This window comes from Netta rufina (assembly GCF_964035555.1).
Source record: "Netta rufina genome assembly, chromosome: 1".
NCBI classification, from domain to species: domain Eukaryota; kingdom Metazoa; phylum Chordata; class Aves; order Anseriformes; family Anatidae; genus Netta; species Netta rufina.
In genome coordinates this window covers 67,787,118-67,803,438 of record NC_140123.1, presented here as the reverse complement: position 1 = coordinate 67,803,438, position 16,321 = coordinate 67,787,118, and the positions used below count along the sequence as shown (strand labels likewise).

At 40.6% G+C, this 16,321-nt stretch overlaps 1 protein-coding gene across 1 annotated transcript in view; it reads right to left on the bottom strand.

Moving 5' to 3' along the window:
- AFF3 (ALF transcription elongation factor 3) overlaps nt 1-16,321 on the bottom strand; it is a gene marked incomplete at both ends in the record, with an annotated part of 325,435 nt that overhangs the window by 124,909 nt on the left and 184,205 nt on the right. The window contains one exon of the mRNA XM_084282865.1: nt 9,118-9,204. Coding sequence (XP_084138991.1) covers nt 9,118-9,204 — 87 coding nt within the window. The remainder of the gene's footprint in view (nt 1-9,117; nt 9,205-16,321) is intronic.

Sequence of the window (16,321 nt, the reverse complement as noted above, 5' to 3'; positions counted from 1 at the left end):
CAATAATAACAGAAAGAAGGTACAATGTGTTATTTTTATGGCACTTTTTAGCTGCAATACTTGCTTGAACATTACCTTAACAACACAAACAATATTGTTAATTGTTCATTTGGTTTAAAAGTCATTTTCAATTACAAGAATAAATCCAATATTTCTTTGAAAATACTTTAATGCAAAGGCCTGTAAACTTATTTCACAGCAACCTTTTAAAGGTGCAATTCTTTTTATAGTTATTACCAGTCTCCTGCTTACTGTTCATTTATTGATCAACCAAAACTTGTCTATTATTTTCCATGAGTTTAGATGAGTAGACAGAGTGAAGACCAATATTGTTTCATGGACCATTGGATTCTTGAGCTAGTAACAAAGCTAATCTTTCCTTCTCACATGTTGATATTGACAGCACCGGAGAATGGAAATACAGACTTTAGCACTGGGTCTCTGACATTACAAGGTCAGCCTTGTATCACAACTGTGATATTTATGAATATGGTACAATAAATTGTTTTTTCTTCACATTCATATGTTTTACTCACAGAATTAGTGTACATTTATAAAAATGTGAAAGAAGCCTATGAATAAGAGAGAAAAATAAATAGATACTATAGTAAAAGATTTTTAAATTGGGAAAAAATAAAGTAAGAATACAAGGAGAAGAAGAAAATAACTATCATCTAAAAAAAAAAAAAAAGAAAAGAAAAAAAAAACACTGTTGGAGATACTGAAATATGAGGTTAACATAAAAATTCTATCAAGCAAACACCTGACCTTTAACTATATCTGGGGTCTCTCAGTCTGGTCCCTGTTGACCAAAACAATGTTAATGATATTGTAATTTTACTGCGGTAGAAATGTCAGATGTTTTGCGAAGCTGTGAGGTGCCTTGAACACTTTTTGAGAATGCATTGCTGGTAATCAGCCTTACATTAAATCTTCTGAGTAGGTTTGTTTAAATCTGCTACATTTTAAATACTTCTGTCCAGTGATAGGCAACTCTTAAGCTTTACATGTTAAAAACTTGTGTCACTGGCCCCATGTTGGTGATAGGAGCACATTACTGTATATTATCATATATGTTCATTAGCTACTCCTCTCATTACCTCACATTGGAATCTTGGTTACCATAAAATCAACCCAGAACAGGCTATATGAAAATGGCCTCTGTCCAGTTATTTCTCTGAAAAATGTTGAGTACCTCTGCTGTGCCCACAAGGCTTTTAATACAACCATTAACTCAGTTCAGGGCCCTCCATCATGCCAGAAACAGCCCAAGGTGTGGTGGGTTATGGTTGGTTGAAGGGAAGGTGTCCTCTGTGCAGCTCTGCTCCTGGATAACATGCATACACAGAGGACTACCACATCAAGTGCACACTGCACTTACAACAGTAAGAACTACACTGAGAGGCCAGGCACACGTAGCATTAATTTTTGGTGAGGAATCAGACCCTGGACTAGGTCTCTGGTACAAGGAGGCTGAGTGATGGACCAGACACACAGCTGGAAGTGGGAGGTTCTTATTTATGTGTTTGTTCATTATACTTGCTGGAAGCTGGAATGTATATACATTTCTGCTACATTTTAAAGAGGTGAAATGGCTGAGAAGTCTGTAGGTTTGCTACAGCTCGGAAGCCAGACTTCAGGCCTTAGGTTGGTCTTAAATTTAAGAAGAAAACAAAACTAAACAAAACAAAACAAAAAACAACACAGAAACACATCCTAAAATATTTCCCTTTGTCTGTGCCATCTCCTCACTTGCTCACCAGATCCCACAGAGATGCCAACCATAGAAATCTCCAAGGTAGAAATTTGAAGAAAGGAACTGCAAGTCCCCAGAGAGCTCAAGGATGCTCTGACTTGGCTGAGCTAAGTTTTTGCTGTTGGGTCTTGCAGAAACATGCCTCAGGGTCTGGAGGGCCCGAGGGTTTCTTGGCAACTCCAAATGAAGATTGTCCGAGTGGTGGGCATTGGGCTCTTGAAGACTTGGCTGGTCAAATCTCCATCTGCACCATCTGCTTTGGAGTCAAGGCTTTCTGGACTGCATGACTTTAATCTGCATATTTTTTATGGCATAGCACACATCTGTAATTCAGTGACACCCTACACATCTGAAACGGGAGACATCAAATTCTGGGGCAAATATTAAGAGTTTCTACTATCATCTACAGTAGAACGTCTCACATGCTCACAATGTCTATACGTGTTTCATATGCTGAAAATAATTTCTCAATAATTTGAAATTGTCTTCTTTTGACATATTACATCATCATTTTATGATGGCTTCTGATAAAGGAATATTAAAGACTCCTCCCTCACCCCCATTACTGAATATAATCTTATGAAGTCAGAATCGTCTTGCAGTGGTGATATAATGATATATACCCTTGAATTTAAATGTTATTCTAGTAGCCAGCCAGGCTGCCAATAAAAGTAGGCTCTTAGAACACGTTCAGTTTCCAGAGTAGTGAATTTATATACCTATAGGTGGAGAAACTCTTTTCTGTTTTGGGAAATAGAGTTATTTTTATGGAAATATCCTTGTGTTCGTAAAATTGTTTGAAACTGCTAAACAAGGAAATTGCTTACTCTTTTTCATCAACTTCAGGAATAATACACCCTTACCTTTTAACTGTCTAGAATGGTATCTTACCTCTGCCATTGACTTTGCTTTGTCTCAAATTTCACTTCAGCTAAGCAAGAGCTATAATATTTTCAATTCTCCTTTTAACTGATTCTTTAAAGTGTCTTGATTCTCAACAAATTGTTCTTAATAAAAAGCCTAGTAAAAATATGGTCATGAAATAGAGGATACTTTCACTGAGGTAGGAAAAAATATTCCATTATGTAACTTAAAAAACAAAAGATGAAGGCTTGATTTCTGGTTTTTTTTTTTAAACGTATTTATTTATTTATTTATTTTTTGGCTCCAGATTGTTAAAATGAACAATAAAGGAAAAAGTAAAAGAAATGGGCACTGAAAAGACAACCATATTATCATAACATAGCTTCTGATATTAATCGATCCAAATTTGTGACAAAACACCAGTTTTCCTTAAGTGGATAGTTTAATTCTAAAATAACAAAATGATGGCTGATCAAAACATCACATACAATTAAATAGAAATCAAAACCTGGACTAAGCTTTAAAGACAGTAAAAATGAAGAGAAACAGCAAAGATGATGATAGATGTCTTCTACAACCATATTGTTTTGAGGATGTGAACATATTCTAAGATGTAAGTACCACATTGTGCACACAGTCTTGGGCAGCCTGCTCTAGGTGGCCTTGCTGAAGCTCCTGGATGGAATGGAGTCTGCCCAAGGGTCTGGCTGGTCAGTGCCCGGCTGCGCACAGGTGTCTGTGTTGCGCTGCTGGAGAAAGTGGTGTTGTGTGGCTGCGCCGGGCTGCAGCCGACGCTGTGCGTGGCCTACTGCAGACTCAGGAAGCTGTCCGAGCCATCTATCTGCACCCCAAGCGTGATCTCGATGGAGACGGTGCTCTTGGAGGCGTTGGCCAGCTTGATCTTACAGGAGCGGCGGGAGGGCAGCAGTGTCAGGCGGCAGTGGCGCGAGCGCGGCAGAAGCTGCCAGGCTGCTTGCACCAGGTCCTGGAACCAGCGCGTGGTTTCCTCCACATTGAGGTAGGAGCCCGTGCAGAGGGTGTGTAGGAGGCTGGGTTCCTGCCTTCTGCTCAGCTCGTCCTCGGAGTGGTGGAGGAAGCACAGCATGTCCCCCAGCAGCCGCTCCCTCACGCAGGTGCACTGCAGGTCCACACGCAGCCTGGGCTTCCTCGTTGCTCTCTTCCCCATGGCGCCGAGTTCTGGGTGGAAGGCGTGTCCAGGGGGAGGCCTCAGGGGCACGAGCAGGCGGTAGACGACGTCGTCTTGGCGGGCACTGCAGCCTTCGGAGAAGCAGCCCAGGCCGATGGCCGGCTGCAGCTGTGGCTTGAAGGCACACTTGCTGCAAAGTCCTCGGCAGGCCCCAAGAAGTTCGTCCACCAGCTCCTCCACCACCTTGCACTTGTCAGCCATGGACGGCATTGGCCACTGGCTGCAATCAGCCCAAACCCTGCCCAGATGCCAGGTGTCGTCCGAGTCACCGTCTTGGTCTGCATCACCATTGTCCTTCTTCTTTCTTGTAGGGCTGCCCTGCTTGCTGCGGCTGCCCGGCTCACGACTCCTTTTCTTGAGCCAGCGGCAGAGCCCAAAGAGCAGCACAAGGAGGTCAAGCAAGGCCCAGAGGTGCCACTGCTGCAAGGCAGTGAAGAGCAGAGCTCCCAGGACCCCCTGGCTCTGCTCCAGTCTCTGCTGCTCCATCTCTTGCAGCAGCTGAGCCATGCCCTGACTTAGCTGCTCTGCATGCTCTTGCATTCTCTTGTGTGTATCCGCATCCATGTGATCATCCAGCAACCATGGCTTCTGGGCAATGCCCAGCACAGCCAGGGCGAGGAAGATCAGGCGAGCCATAGCCAGCAGGAGGTGCGAGCTGCACTCACCGACGGCCCAGGCCACAGTGGGGTGGCGCTGCCTGCTGCTGGCCCTGATGACAGCCTCCGCACTGTGACCCGTCCTTTGTGCTGTCACCGGCGTCACAGACGCATCACAGCAATCCCCCTGGCCTCGCATCTCTAGGTTTGGGTGAAGGTCCTTGCAGCTCTTGGACATGAGAAGGCTTAGCATGTCACACACAAGCTCCCTAAACCAGTGACAAATTGCATCTTCTCTTCATATGTGACACAAAACATATTTCATATGCTCCCTAAAACTGTGTGGTACCTTAATAGTCCCCAAAACAGTGCCCTCATAAGCTTATGCTGTGTATGAGTGATGGCTACAGTGTCTTTCATGTGTTTTTCAGTCAGTCCTAGAGTAACTTTCTCCATAGGTGCAGCTGGTGCTGATGCTAGACTGGTAAGTCTGTAATTAGCCTGGCATGGGCATGGTCTTGGGCAGCCTGCTCTACATGGCCTTGCTTGTGAAGGGAACATGGACCAGGTGACTTCAGAGGTCTTTTCCTACTTCAGCTGGACTTTAGCTCTTTTTGTTTTTGGGGAAATGGTTCCCAATTGTGTTGCAGTGGTGCACTCAGTACCCGATGTCCAGGTTCCCCCACAAAGTGCTGCACAGGTAGTCATAGACAGAGTGGTTGTTAACATGAGCAATTTGTTGGCATCTGCATAGGGGGAAGCTCTTGGAGGGAATGGAGTTTCTGAAGAATCTGGCTGGTAACAGCTGTCTCTGTTGCAAGCATCTACGCAACATCATCCTAAGCTGCCTCAGACCCCCTATACAGTTTGTCTGCAGAGAAACCTTTAAAGAGCAATTCCCACTGCCTGTTGAGCAGTGTATTCTGTGTCTGATGTGCTCAGTCCTGAGGCACCATCACCCAGGGAATGTCTTGGACAGGCAGATTCTCCAGGTTGGCCCTTGGCAGGCACACTAAGACACATCAACAGACCTCAGTAAACTCAGTTCTGGGAGTTTTTCAGTAACTCCCAGAATAAAATAAAAATAAACAAAAACAAAAACAAAAAGGAAACAAACAAAAAAAAAACTCCGTAGTTTTACTTGGCACTGAAGTAAGACTGACTAGAGGGAGTAGCCTCAAGTTGTGCCAGGGGAGGTTCAGGTTGGCAATGAGGAGACATTTCCTCTCAGAAAGAGCAGTCAGGCATTGGGATGGGTTTCCCAGGGAGGTGGTGGAGTCACCGTCCCTGGGGGTGTTCAAGGAAAGGTTTGACATGGTGCTCAGGGACATGGTTTACTGGGTGACATTGGTGGCAGGGTGATGGTTGGACCAGATATCTTGGAGGTCTTTTCAAACCTTATTGTTTCTAGGATGTATTCTAGAAAAGGAGGCAGTAGAATTAACAACATTTTTCCCCACACAAGTATAGAGAATTAATGCCTGAACATGAAAGCTCATTTGTACAAGCATCAAATTTAATTATTCATTTAAAGTTTATTTATTAAGATGTTTTTAATAAAATTACAATCAAATAATGCCTAATCATTTGTACATAACAAAGTGTGACAGAGATAGGAGAAAGGAAAGCACATGCAGCCTGTCACATCACACACTGATTCAATTATCCTTAAGCTTTGAAAAACAAGAAATAAAGAGACAGTCATTGGCCCTTCCTAGTAAATTCAAGAGTACAAATTAATTCCACAGAGAAAGAAAATTCACGTGCTCTCGTGATAGTGTTATACTGGAAAACCTACCGGGCAGTAGCTAACACTTCAAACCTGACAATGACTTCCATTCTTGTGGATTAATGTAGACCTCCAATGTTAGTGAGGTCTGATTTTATATGCATATGTAGCATATGCACATACACCCTCCCATCCACAGAGCATATAGAGATGTATAGGTGGATGTATCCACACGCACAGTTTCAAAAATGTATTTCTGTTGTATATGTGATATATAAAACAATTAATAAGCTTTTTTTTTTGCTAGACTGATATCAAAACCAGTCTAGCTATAGTTCCTGTGGCCTTTGCAACTTTAATAGCCCAATTAATAAATTTCAAGTTTCAGGGTGTCAAATCACTAATTACTTGAGTTGCAGGTGAAAAGTACTTTGGTATGTACAGGAAGTAATGATGCTGACACTCAGTTTTTATAGACAGAAAAGTAAGAATGATTTGCATCCTTGCAACAAGGTGAGAGTCTCACAAGCTTTTTCTCATTCCCAAGATCATGAATACCTTTTCACCTGGGATTTTTGTTGTTGTTGATAAAGGATTGCAGTCTATTTACTCCTCTGGAGTGGAGTTGGTTTGAAGAGAAACTGCAAATGACCTGAACTGATCTTTCAGCACTTCCATAAAGGCTGGAAATGAATTCACAATACCATACACTGCATGGTGATGGAGAGATGGAGAGAAGGAGCTGATGCCCCAAAGTTAGCCTTTTAGCCTCTTTGCTGGTCTTGCCCACTACTTGACTGACAGACCCATTTTTTTGAGTAACTTGTCATCCTCTACAGTTTGGTGTATTTCTCAGGTTCTTACAAGTTGGTACAGCTGTGTAGCTTATCTGTGGGAAAGCTTCCTAAGAGTTAAGGAGTTATCTCCTATGAGATCCAACAAAGGTTTTTCACTACACTTTGTGAAAAACAATAGTTAGCTTATGAATATTCTGAAAACACAACTGAAAAATTAGGAAACCATTATTTGCATTTGGAAGCCTGGAAAGCAGATGCTTTCTCAAGTATCCAACTTTATAGATCCAGAGAAGGCTAAATAAATACATTTTAATTATTTAAAATATATTTACAAATAGAACTGGTATCTAAATTTACCATTTTTCATGGCCAGTAACGCAGGATTTTTCCAAGAGGAGATTCACCAGGTACTTAATCCACATCTCACACAAAGAACTCTAATTTCTGGCTATGCAGGCCACCCAGCACACAATACGGTGTCCATGTCATTATATGTATAAAGGTATGTGCATATACTATCAGATAAAATCTCATTCATCCTTAGCTTAAATAAAGTGGGGATTCTACTTTGTTAGGACAACAGGCAACCAACTAGAAAGGTCTCTAAAAATGAATGGTAGACCTCCAAAACAACTTTGCAGTTCAAGCTATCAGAGTATTTCCCAGACAGATGGATCAACAGGCAGACAGAAGATGAGAAAGTCAATATCAGCCATCATTCACATATCTTTGCCCTACAGTCTGTGGTTCTGCTAGTCCTATATTTATCACAGTACAATTAGTTGTGAGGAAGTGAGTTAATGACCATCATACACGCTTGCCGATAGGGGCATAACTTGCCCATACACATCTGCACATGTGCTACACAAAAGCATTTCATCGTAATAATTGTGGCAGAAACTGCAGAGCTGCAAGCACCACTTCATTTTTGTCATTCACGTTTGAATGTTTCACAGGCTGCTAAGTTGTTGATCCATGTCCTACTGGGCTTATTCTAACTTAGGAAGACTGTAGCCCGCCTACCATCTTCAATCAACTGTCTGTCTTCAATGAGCAAAGACAGTGAGTTATTTCCTTCTTTTTCTTTCATAACATGCCAGAGATGTTTTGGTTTACACCCCTGGTACTTCAAAATCATGACACTACCATCCACGGAAAACCTGTTTTACTGTAGGCAAATCTTGACGTTTTCTTGGCTTTGTGGTTACAATTATTCCATGCACTAAATTTTGCAGAATGGACTTAAAGTTACCAAAGGAACTTTCTTTATCAGGAAAAAGGCTATAAATGGCATCAATACCATCTTTCAAGTTTTAATATTTCAAGAAAGATGCTTGTAGCATATAGGCAGTATATGACAATAAAATGTGAGAACTATATTGTCTCATCCATAGGATATCTGACCTCATTCCATCCTGATTTACCGAGTACAAATAATGTGGTTTCCCCAAGCTGTTGCCAATAAGCTTCACTGTACCCCATCATATGCTGCCTGTGATACATATACGTTAGTGGAGCTGGTCTCAAGGAAGCATCAGCAGGACCAGTGGCATTGGTCCTTTGGGACCAGGGGCATTGCAGTCCACCACCATTGGATTTGGACAGACAAATACTTCCCTGGAAGATACTTCTGTGGCCCCTCCAGGCACCACTGCACTGAACTGCCTGCCTCTGTAGCAAAGATACCCCTGAAACCAGGTTGGTAGCAGGGGAAATCCACCCTCTCCTCAGCCCCTAGCTGTGCAGGCCAGTGTATTAGCAAAGCCCATCTCAGTCCTTGACGGGCAAATGAGGCAAGAGCTACTGGATGTGAGAAGGAGCTTCTTGACTTGCAGCAGCTGTATATGCCCTGAAGTGCTGGTCAGGAGCCTTAGCAGGTGCCTACAGAAGGCACCATTCTGGACACCCCACGGAGGACACCTGTGTTTTTCCCTGTGGTAAGGAACCTGTGACCAACACACCAGGGTCGGTGTTGCTGCCATAAAATATGAAAACAAGACTGTGTACTGCTGTAGAGGCAAGGAAAAGGCAAGGGGATAATACACACATGGAAAAGTCATCAGCACTACATCAGCCTCAGCCCAGAGCCCTCACATACTTAGCCAGACCTCATGTAGGATGTATTTTGAAGTGCAGAAGGCATGCTTTTACATTGTTACATCTCTTACCTTGTTTGGGAAGGAAAACTTGCTTTGTTCTGCCTTCCCTGGTGTGTGAATAGCTGATAGTGGTGGAGGCCAAGAATGGGTCATCTCCTGAAAAACAATATTGTAGAGCAGACTGTATTTAGAAAGTCAATGGAATAGGAGACAATAACAGTATATCAGTAGCACAGTTGTCTGGGTAGTGGGATACGTAAGTTACTGTAGCTTCTAGGAAATGCCCAGTTTACATATAATCTAGACAATACATGATCTACATTGATTTTTATCGCACATTCTTGAGAGAAGTTCATAAGTACCATTTCATTTTCCTGAATAGTTAATGCATCTTAAGTGCAAGAAGTTTGATTTTTCTGCCAATCAGCAACCACACTTCTATCATGCAATGTATTCTGTCTGGTGAGACTAACAGAATAATTTTATTTTTATTTTTTGTAGTATGGGAACGGAAATCTCAGTTTGTGACCGAGTAATAAAGTACATTCTATGGACTAATAGAATAGATTTCACAGTCAAGGTCAGAATGGTAAATGTTCAACACTGAACTTGCCCAATGGTTAATTCCTAAAATTGCCTTTTTCATATTGAAGGAATTGAATCAGCTCCTAGTTGCCACTTTTTTGTGCCTTGCAGGTGACAATTGTGCAGCAAAACCTAAACAAGGTGTGCTGCACTCTACCTTTGCTTCCTCCCCATTATTTATTTTTTTTAAAGATATTTTTAATAGCTAAGAGATGCATGTAGCTCAAATTGACTTGTATGCAGTCATTTCTGACCCAGCTTCAGGTAGCAGGTAGACACACCTTCAATGCCGTCACCAGTCAAGGAAGAATGAGTTGGTCTCCAAAGCAAGACTGCTTTTAGGAAGGTAGGGACTAACGGATCTGTGTGAGTTAAATACTTCAGATAGGAGATGCTTTGTTGAGAGAGAGGCTTCATGTTCCTCTCTAGTGTAGGCTGTTATAAGATGGATGTGGTTTTTGACGTGTTCAGCAGCAACAGCTATAATATTGGGTGCACAGTAACTTAACAGAAGTTATATGAGAAGCAATGCAGAGGATGACAATCCTGAAGAGCCAACCCATAAGTTTCAAGAGATGAAGAGGAAACAACATCCTGCCTAAGCATGGGACTCACTGACACTATCAGGAGTTTGCCTGACAGATGCTTTGTGGGTTTTTGATACCATTAGCTGACTCTGGAATTGATTCTCAGTGATATTCCAAGGAGATGTGCCGAGATCATCTATCACTCCCAGAATAATACTGGAGTTATATTTCCATGACTCATTTATTTTTAAAGAGAAAAGAAATTGTTCTAGTTTGAAAGAAAGTGTGGGTGAATCTCTTGCCCATCCCTCACAAGTGCTGATGGAAGTGTTTCCTGACCCTGCATGGACTGTGATGGGGCATTTTTTCCATAAAAGAAAGTCTCTGGCTCTTCTGCCAATGAACAGATCAGCCCTTTCAACATAGTTTATTAGTAATAAATGTCACCTTTAAAGTGTTCTTGATAAACAGTTTAGTTCCTAATAAAAACTACATTCTTTTATTTTATTTGAGGCTAAAAAGTTACATGATTTATTATACTTCTGTAATCTATGTGGGTGCCTGTAATCAGCACATCATGTGGTTTGCAGTTTCAGTATCAGAATTGCTTTGCTTTTCAGTTCTTTGAGGCAGATTGTTCATCTTATGACTCGTTTATCTGATAAGTGCCAGCAATTGCACTATATAGTAAGTTTTAATATACAGTAAGTTCTTTAAACACAGGCAAGCAAAAACACAGGCTACTAAAAACACAGGCAAGCATTTTGACATTTGGAAGGGAGCGGTCCTACAGCTGCAAGTACCATAGGTGCTGATATTTACAAATGATGAATGAATTGCATACTGAGAAATATTCCAACTGTAAGAGTTTATGACAGCAAATTGGTGGAAAGCAGAGTTGCAGTAGGGACTTCTACTCCTAAGGCTGTGATCTAAAAAAGGATCAGTTCCTCATTTTCTTTTTTCTGTTTTTCTTTTACATGACCATTTGCTTACTTTCTAGAAAATTGGATACCGTGCATACAGAGGAAAGGTGTTTCCACCTGTAAAACTCCATTCCCAAATGAAATGTTTTTTCCTACGAGCTAATGTTCTGAGAACCAAAGCTTGCATAAGAAAGAATTATGTACTCCTTTCTTTTGAAGGGCAATGCTTTATACCTCTGTCAATCAAAGAATTGGGCCAAACAGCCTGGGAGCTTCTGGTGGTTTTGACCTAAAGTCATCCTACTTGTGAAATGCTCAGTACTTATGATTTCCATTTGCCTAAGCATCAGTTCCTCCATGTTATACAGTGGCTGACCCCCACTGTCACCTTCATAGAAACATCCTCTGAGAAGTCTGCTATATGCTGCGCAGAAACCAATCTGTTAGCAGGAGCAGGGCTCTTCCCTCCCTCCTTGCCTGCCCAAGTCTGACAATGATACCTTCATCCACGGAAAGGACTAGAGGGCTGATTAAAAATAAGGGTGACCTTTTTTTTTGACATGTCAAAATCTTTCATTTTTTCTTTTCCCCAAGATTATTTCTCATCCACACTTCAATGAAAAATGGCCTTAATCGTCCTTTTTTTCTTTTTTTTCTTTTTTTTTTTTTTTTCATTTAGCTTCTCTTCTCCTCCCTTTGTACGTTGAGTTGTCGTATATAATAAAGTTTTCTACATAATTTAAGTTTGATGTAACCTTTTCTGACACACAGATTTAGTAATATCACTGATATTTACCTTGGTTAATAATTGGTATTATAATGAATATCTGAATGTGATTTTACCAGAATAATATTTTGAATTGTGATCCTACCATCTATTTATTGCTACTCTTTGAAATTCAGATGACTTAGAAATGAAATCAAATTAGAAAACAAAAGCTAAAACATAAACAGAAAACATAATATAAAAAAAATCTGCAAACTATGGGTTGTCAACTTTGAGCAGTGGTAAGCTTTAAATGCAGTAAAATATTTTTTGATGAGAGAAGCCTTAAACTGTGGGCACAGTCTCCACTTGACTGCCAAGAAGAGAATCTCAGAAAACAGAAGGAAGGATTTAGGTGTCCAGAAAGGTCAACGGCAAGCAGAAACAAGTATAGAATATGTCCCTGTGCACCAACTCTTGTGATTTTAGGCTCTCTCTGAAGATATTTGACACAGATTAAAAGCACTAGTGGTGGCATATTATTATATAAAGATTTTTCTTAGTGCATGGTGTGAAATTCTTGAAAATGTAAGCCTGAAAGGCAGCTGTCTAACCAACTAAATAAAAAGGATTCAACTTGGAATTCAAAAGGACTGTGAGAATAATATTTCATGCACAGCTTCTCTTTTCTGGTCAGCTAACTTGTCTGTCTTTGGTGTTAGGGATTGGCAGTATTGGCATAAAATATCCACTGGACCGAAGCCAGCATTTCAAATCTGCTGATGAACGGCACTAACAATGTAAATGTTCTTAAGATCTTCTGCACCTTCCAACTGATATTAAGAGTAATGATTGGCACAAATGATTTTTGAAATCAGAACGAGAAATAATTCTGGGATGTTTTAAACATAAATAGGACAAAAAATGTTTCTGAAATATCTTGAACCAGGTAATGTTCCAGCCATTACAAGGTCAGGGTCTCATCTTAAACTGATTTAGATCTTTCTCCCACCTTGATTGCACTAACCTTAGAGTCCTGGACAATGTTAACTAAAAGAAACACTCAGACACCATTTCGGGTCCCAAAGTGTGGAAAATAGATTTCTAAACTGAAGAATGAAGCCCTGAGCAGACTGCTTAGAAGGTGGAGAAGCATGCGTGCCCATCTGCAGGACAGGTTATCTGAGATGACGCTGACAGCCCTGCTCCTCCTGCAGCCAGATGTACCAGACTGAAGGGCAGCTCAGATGGCCTGGGATGATGAGGACCAGCAGAGGTTGCATGTACAGGGACAAGGTGGGCAAGGGGACAGCAGAGGAGGCATCTACGGGAAGGGACATCCAAATTACAACGGGCCACTCAGTAGAGGTCTCAGTAGACCTCTGATTGCCTCCATTTTTATTAATGCATGCTTCTCCCTGTACGGGTTACAGTGATGCTGTTTCCAGCTGACATCTTTGTGGTGGTGGTAACGGCACGTTTCATCCACATGCACATTGTAATTCTGCAACCGTGTTCTTTTCTGCCTGTCGTAAATCAGTTCTCAGCAGTTATACGTAAATGTTCAGCTCTACAAGTTAAAAATGCCTAAACCTAGTTAATCTTAGTCAGCATACAAACTATGCTTTTCTTCTCACTGAAGGGAAAACCTTCAGATAAAGAAATCTATAGTACTGTGTATCCTTGCTCCAAATGTAGTTTCTGCAGCAACAATTAAGTAACGAGACATTTCCTGTGGATTAATGTCAGCATTGTGGTGTTTTGTTTGGGGCTTTTAACCCTAGCTTGTAGGTAATTTTTCAGGAAAAGTACCATGCAGAGGTAAATAATAGTATTTACTCCAAACTCAAGGCAATGCTGTTTATCTAGCGCTATCAATCTTGCTGTGTGGTGTATGATTCTAGGAATGGGCGAACTGATTCAGAAAAATTGTAATTAAAAACAAGTCATGAATTCAGTCTCATCTAAATTTAAATTCTCGCCACATGTATTACCTTGTTCATTCGCTGCCACAACTCGAACGTATCATTGGCCCATTAAGAAAATTGACTGTTTAATCCTCCTCTTTGCTGGTGCTCACCTAGCCAATTCTTGATTCATAATATTTTGTCTCTCACAGAGGGTGATTTAAGAAATTTTTGTTGCATCTCATAAAGGACCCTGTCAAATACCTTTTGAAAATTATCTTAGCTGGCTCAACTTCATACACAGCTCTACTGACATGTCACAGGAATTATATGGGATTGGTGAGACACAATTTTCCTTTGCAAATACTCTGCTGGACAGCACACAGGGACCACAGAGGGGCTTTCTTTATAGTCACCTATACTGAAATGCAGCTTTTAGGTAGGCATTGGATATATTTTTTCAGCTGAAAGTAAAGGCAACACAAAACTAAAAAAGAGCTTTCCAAGACCCCTTAGCAGAGAACACTGTTTGAGAACCTTTAATTCAGTTACTCTCCTCTCTTCATAAAACAGATTTTTATTTTTAAACATAGGAGACTCTCTCTTTAAGTGCTGTCAGCTGACAAAGGTCCCTTTCAATTCAGTGAAGCTCCACTGCCACTGGTTGACAATATGGCTATGATTTTAGTGTCAAACATCCAAAGCAAAGTGTCTGACAATGAAACTTTTGGAGACTATGTTGAAGCTGACAACATTTCACTATGATAAGATTCTCATGATATGAAGAATCAAATTTTCATTTTTTTAAAAATTGGTTCCTCTAGTGTCTGTTATTGCTGTGACTTTTCTCACCCAAGCCTCAAATATACATCTATAAAACAGAAATATAAAGCTGTCTCCTCTTGTTTCTTTAAGATGTCACTTTTCCAAACTACACCTACTTACTGCTTTTTTCTTTTTTCATAAATTCTCTATTTTCCTTTGAGCACTTGATCATTTTCTTCTTTCCATTTGAACATCTTTTATTTTGTCATTATCCTTTTGGCAACGTGCTATTCAGAACTACAATAACCCAACAAAATATCTTGCCATTTTTCAGCTTCTGTAGTTTAATGTATTACTTCATTTCCATGCACTTATTTAGGCAGGTTTTGATTTATGGTTAATATTTACGTCATGTATGATGTCAAATGCTTTCTAAACTTGAGATAAATGACAAACATGGTTTTGCACGCACACTAACTGGAAGATGACACAAGGGAACCACTATGATCTCTCTGTGATGGAACTAGTCTAAAGGACACCATTTGTGCTGAGCTGGGTGCTGGTTCAGCACCAAGTCTCAGTCAGCAGTTCTGTCTCCCTTATTCCTGCTCAAATGATTTCTAGAAGTCTTTTTTTTTTTTTTTTTTTTTTTTTCCTTTTCATGGTAGTCTGCTGTAAAACATGCTACCATATTTCCCCTTTGCCTCTAGTCCCAAGACCCTTCCAAGGCCCTGTTCCTTTCTATGACACAAATTTCTTTCAATGGGCTTCATCAGAAAATTGTGTAGCTTGTGACAGAGTCTTTTGTGCTGTGCTTAGTTTTTCAGACCCACACAGGTGGACATCACCTTAGTTGCTTAATGGAAACAGGACTCTATGTGTGTGTGCGTGTGTATGTGCATCTTAGGGAGAAAGCAAGAAAGTGAGGGAGAACAAAAGAAAGAGAGAAAGGAAATAAAAAGGAAAGAAAGAGAGGAAGAAAGAGAGGAAGAAAAAGAAAAAGGAAGGAGGGAAGGAAGGAAGGAAGGAAGGAAGGAAGGAAGGAAGGAAGGAAGGAAGGAAGGAAGGAAGGAAGGAAGGAAGGAAGGAAGGAAGGAAGGAAGGAAGGAAGGAAGGAAGGAAGGAAGGAAAGATAGAAAGAAGAAGAGAGGAAGAAATTAGGCCCTTGGAAAGGGAGAAGGTCAGAGATTTTGCAGACTGCAGCATTAAATAATGTGTTCAGCATTAAATCTCCAGATGTTTGGTATCTGCAGAACTAAACCACTCCAAATCATGAACATTTGTAATGTGATCTGTGGATCAAATCACTCTATAGCAAATCACAAATGCCAATGCAATAAATTTATGTTTGGAATTTATCTCTGCTTTAGTGGAACCATCCTGCAAATAACCTGCAACATTTAGTCAAGGTTCAACAATCTAGGACAGTTAAACACAAAAAAAATCTACAGCCACTTACCAAACAGACTTAGTTACTTCCTTCAATGTGTGATTATAATTCTTTAACAAGGAGTGTTGCATATTGTTATTCATTTATGGAGTCCAAAGGAGCTTATCAGCTCTGAATATCCAAGAGAATAACAGCTTGATCCTAAGAGCAAGTGTTAGCTAGGGCATAACCTGCACCAAGCTCTCTCATACCAGAGTTAAAGCCAGAAAGATTTCTTGCCTCTATCGTGAAAGAAAGAACATGTACCTCTACAGGTATATCGCAGAACAGAAACTAGGGGGTTCCATAAAAACTTTTAAATATTCTTCACTCAAATAACAACATCAAAAAAATGAAAAAAAGGAGACAAAACTGCCCTCTATGATCTTAGTTGGGAAGCTATGTTTTTAACTGAATGCGCTGGGCCA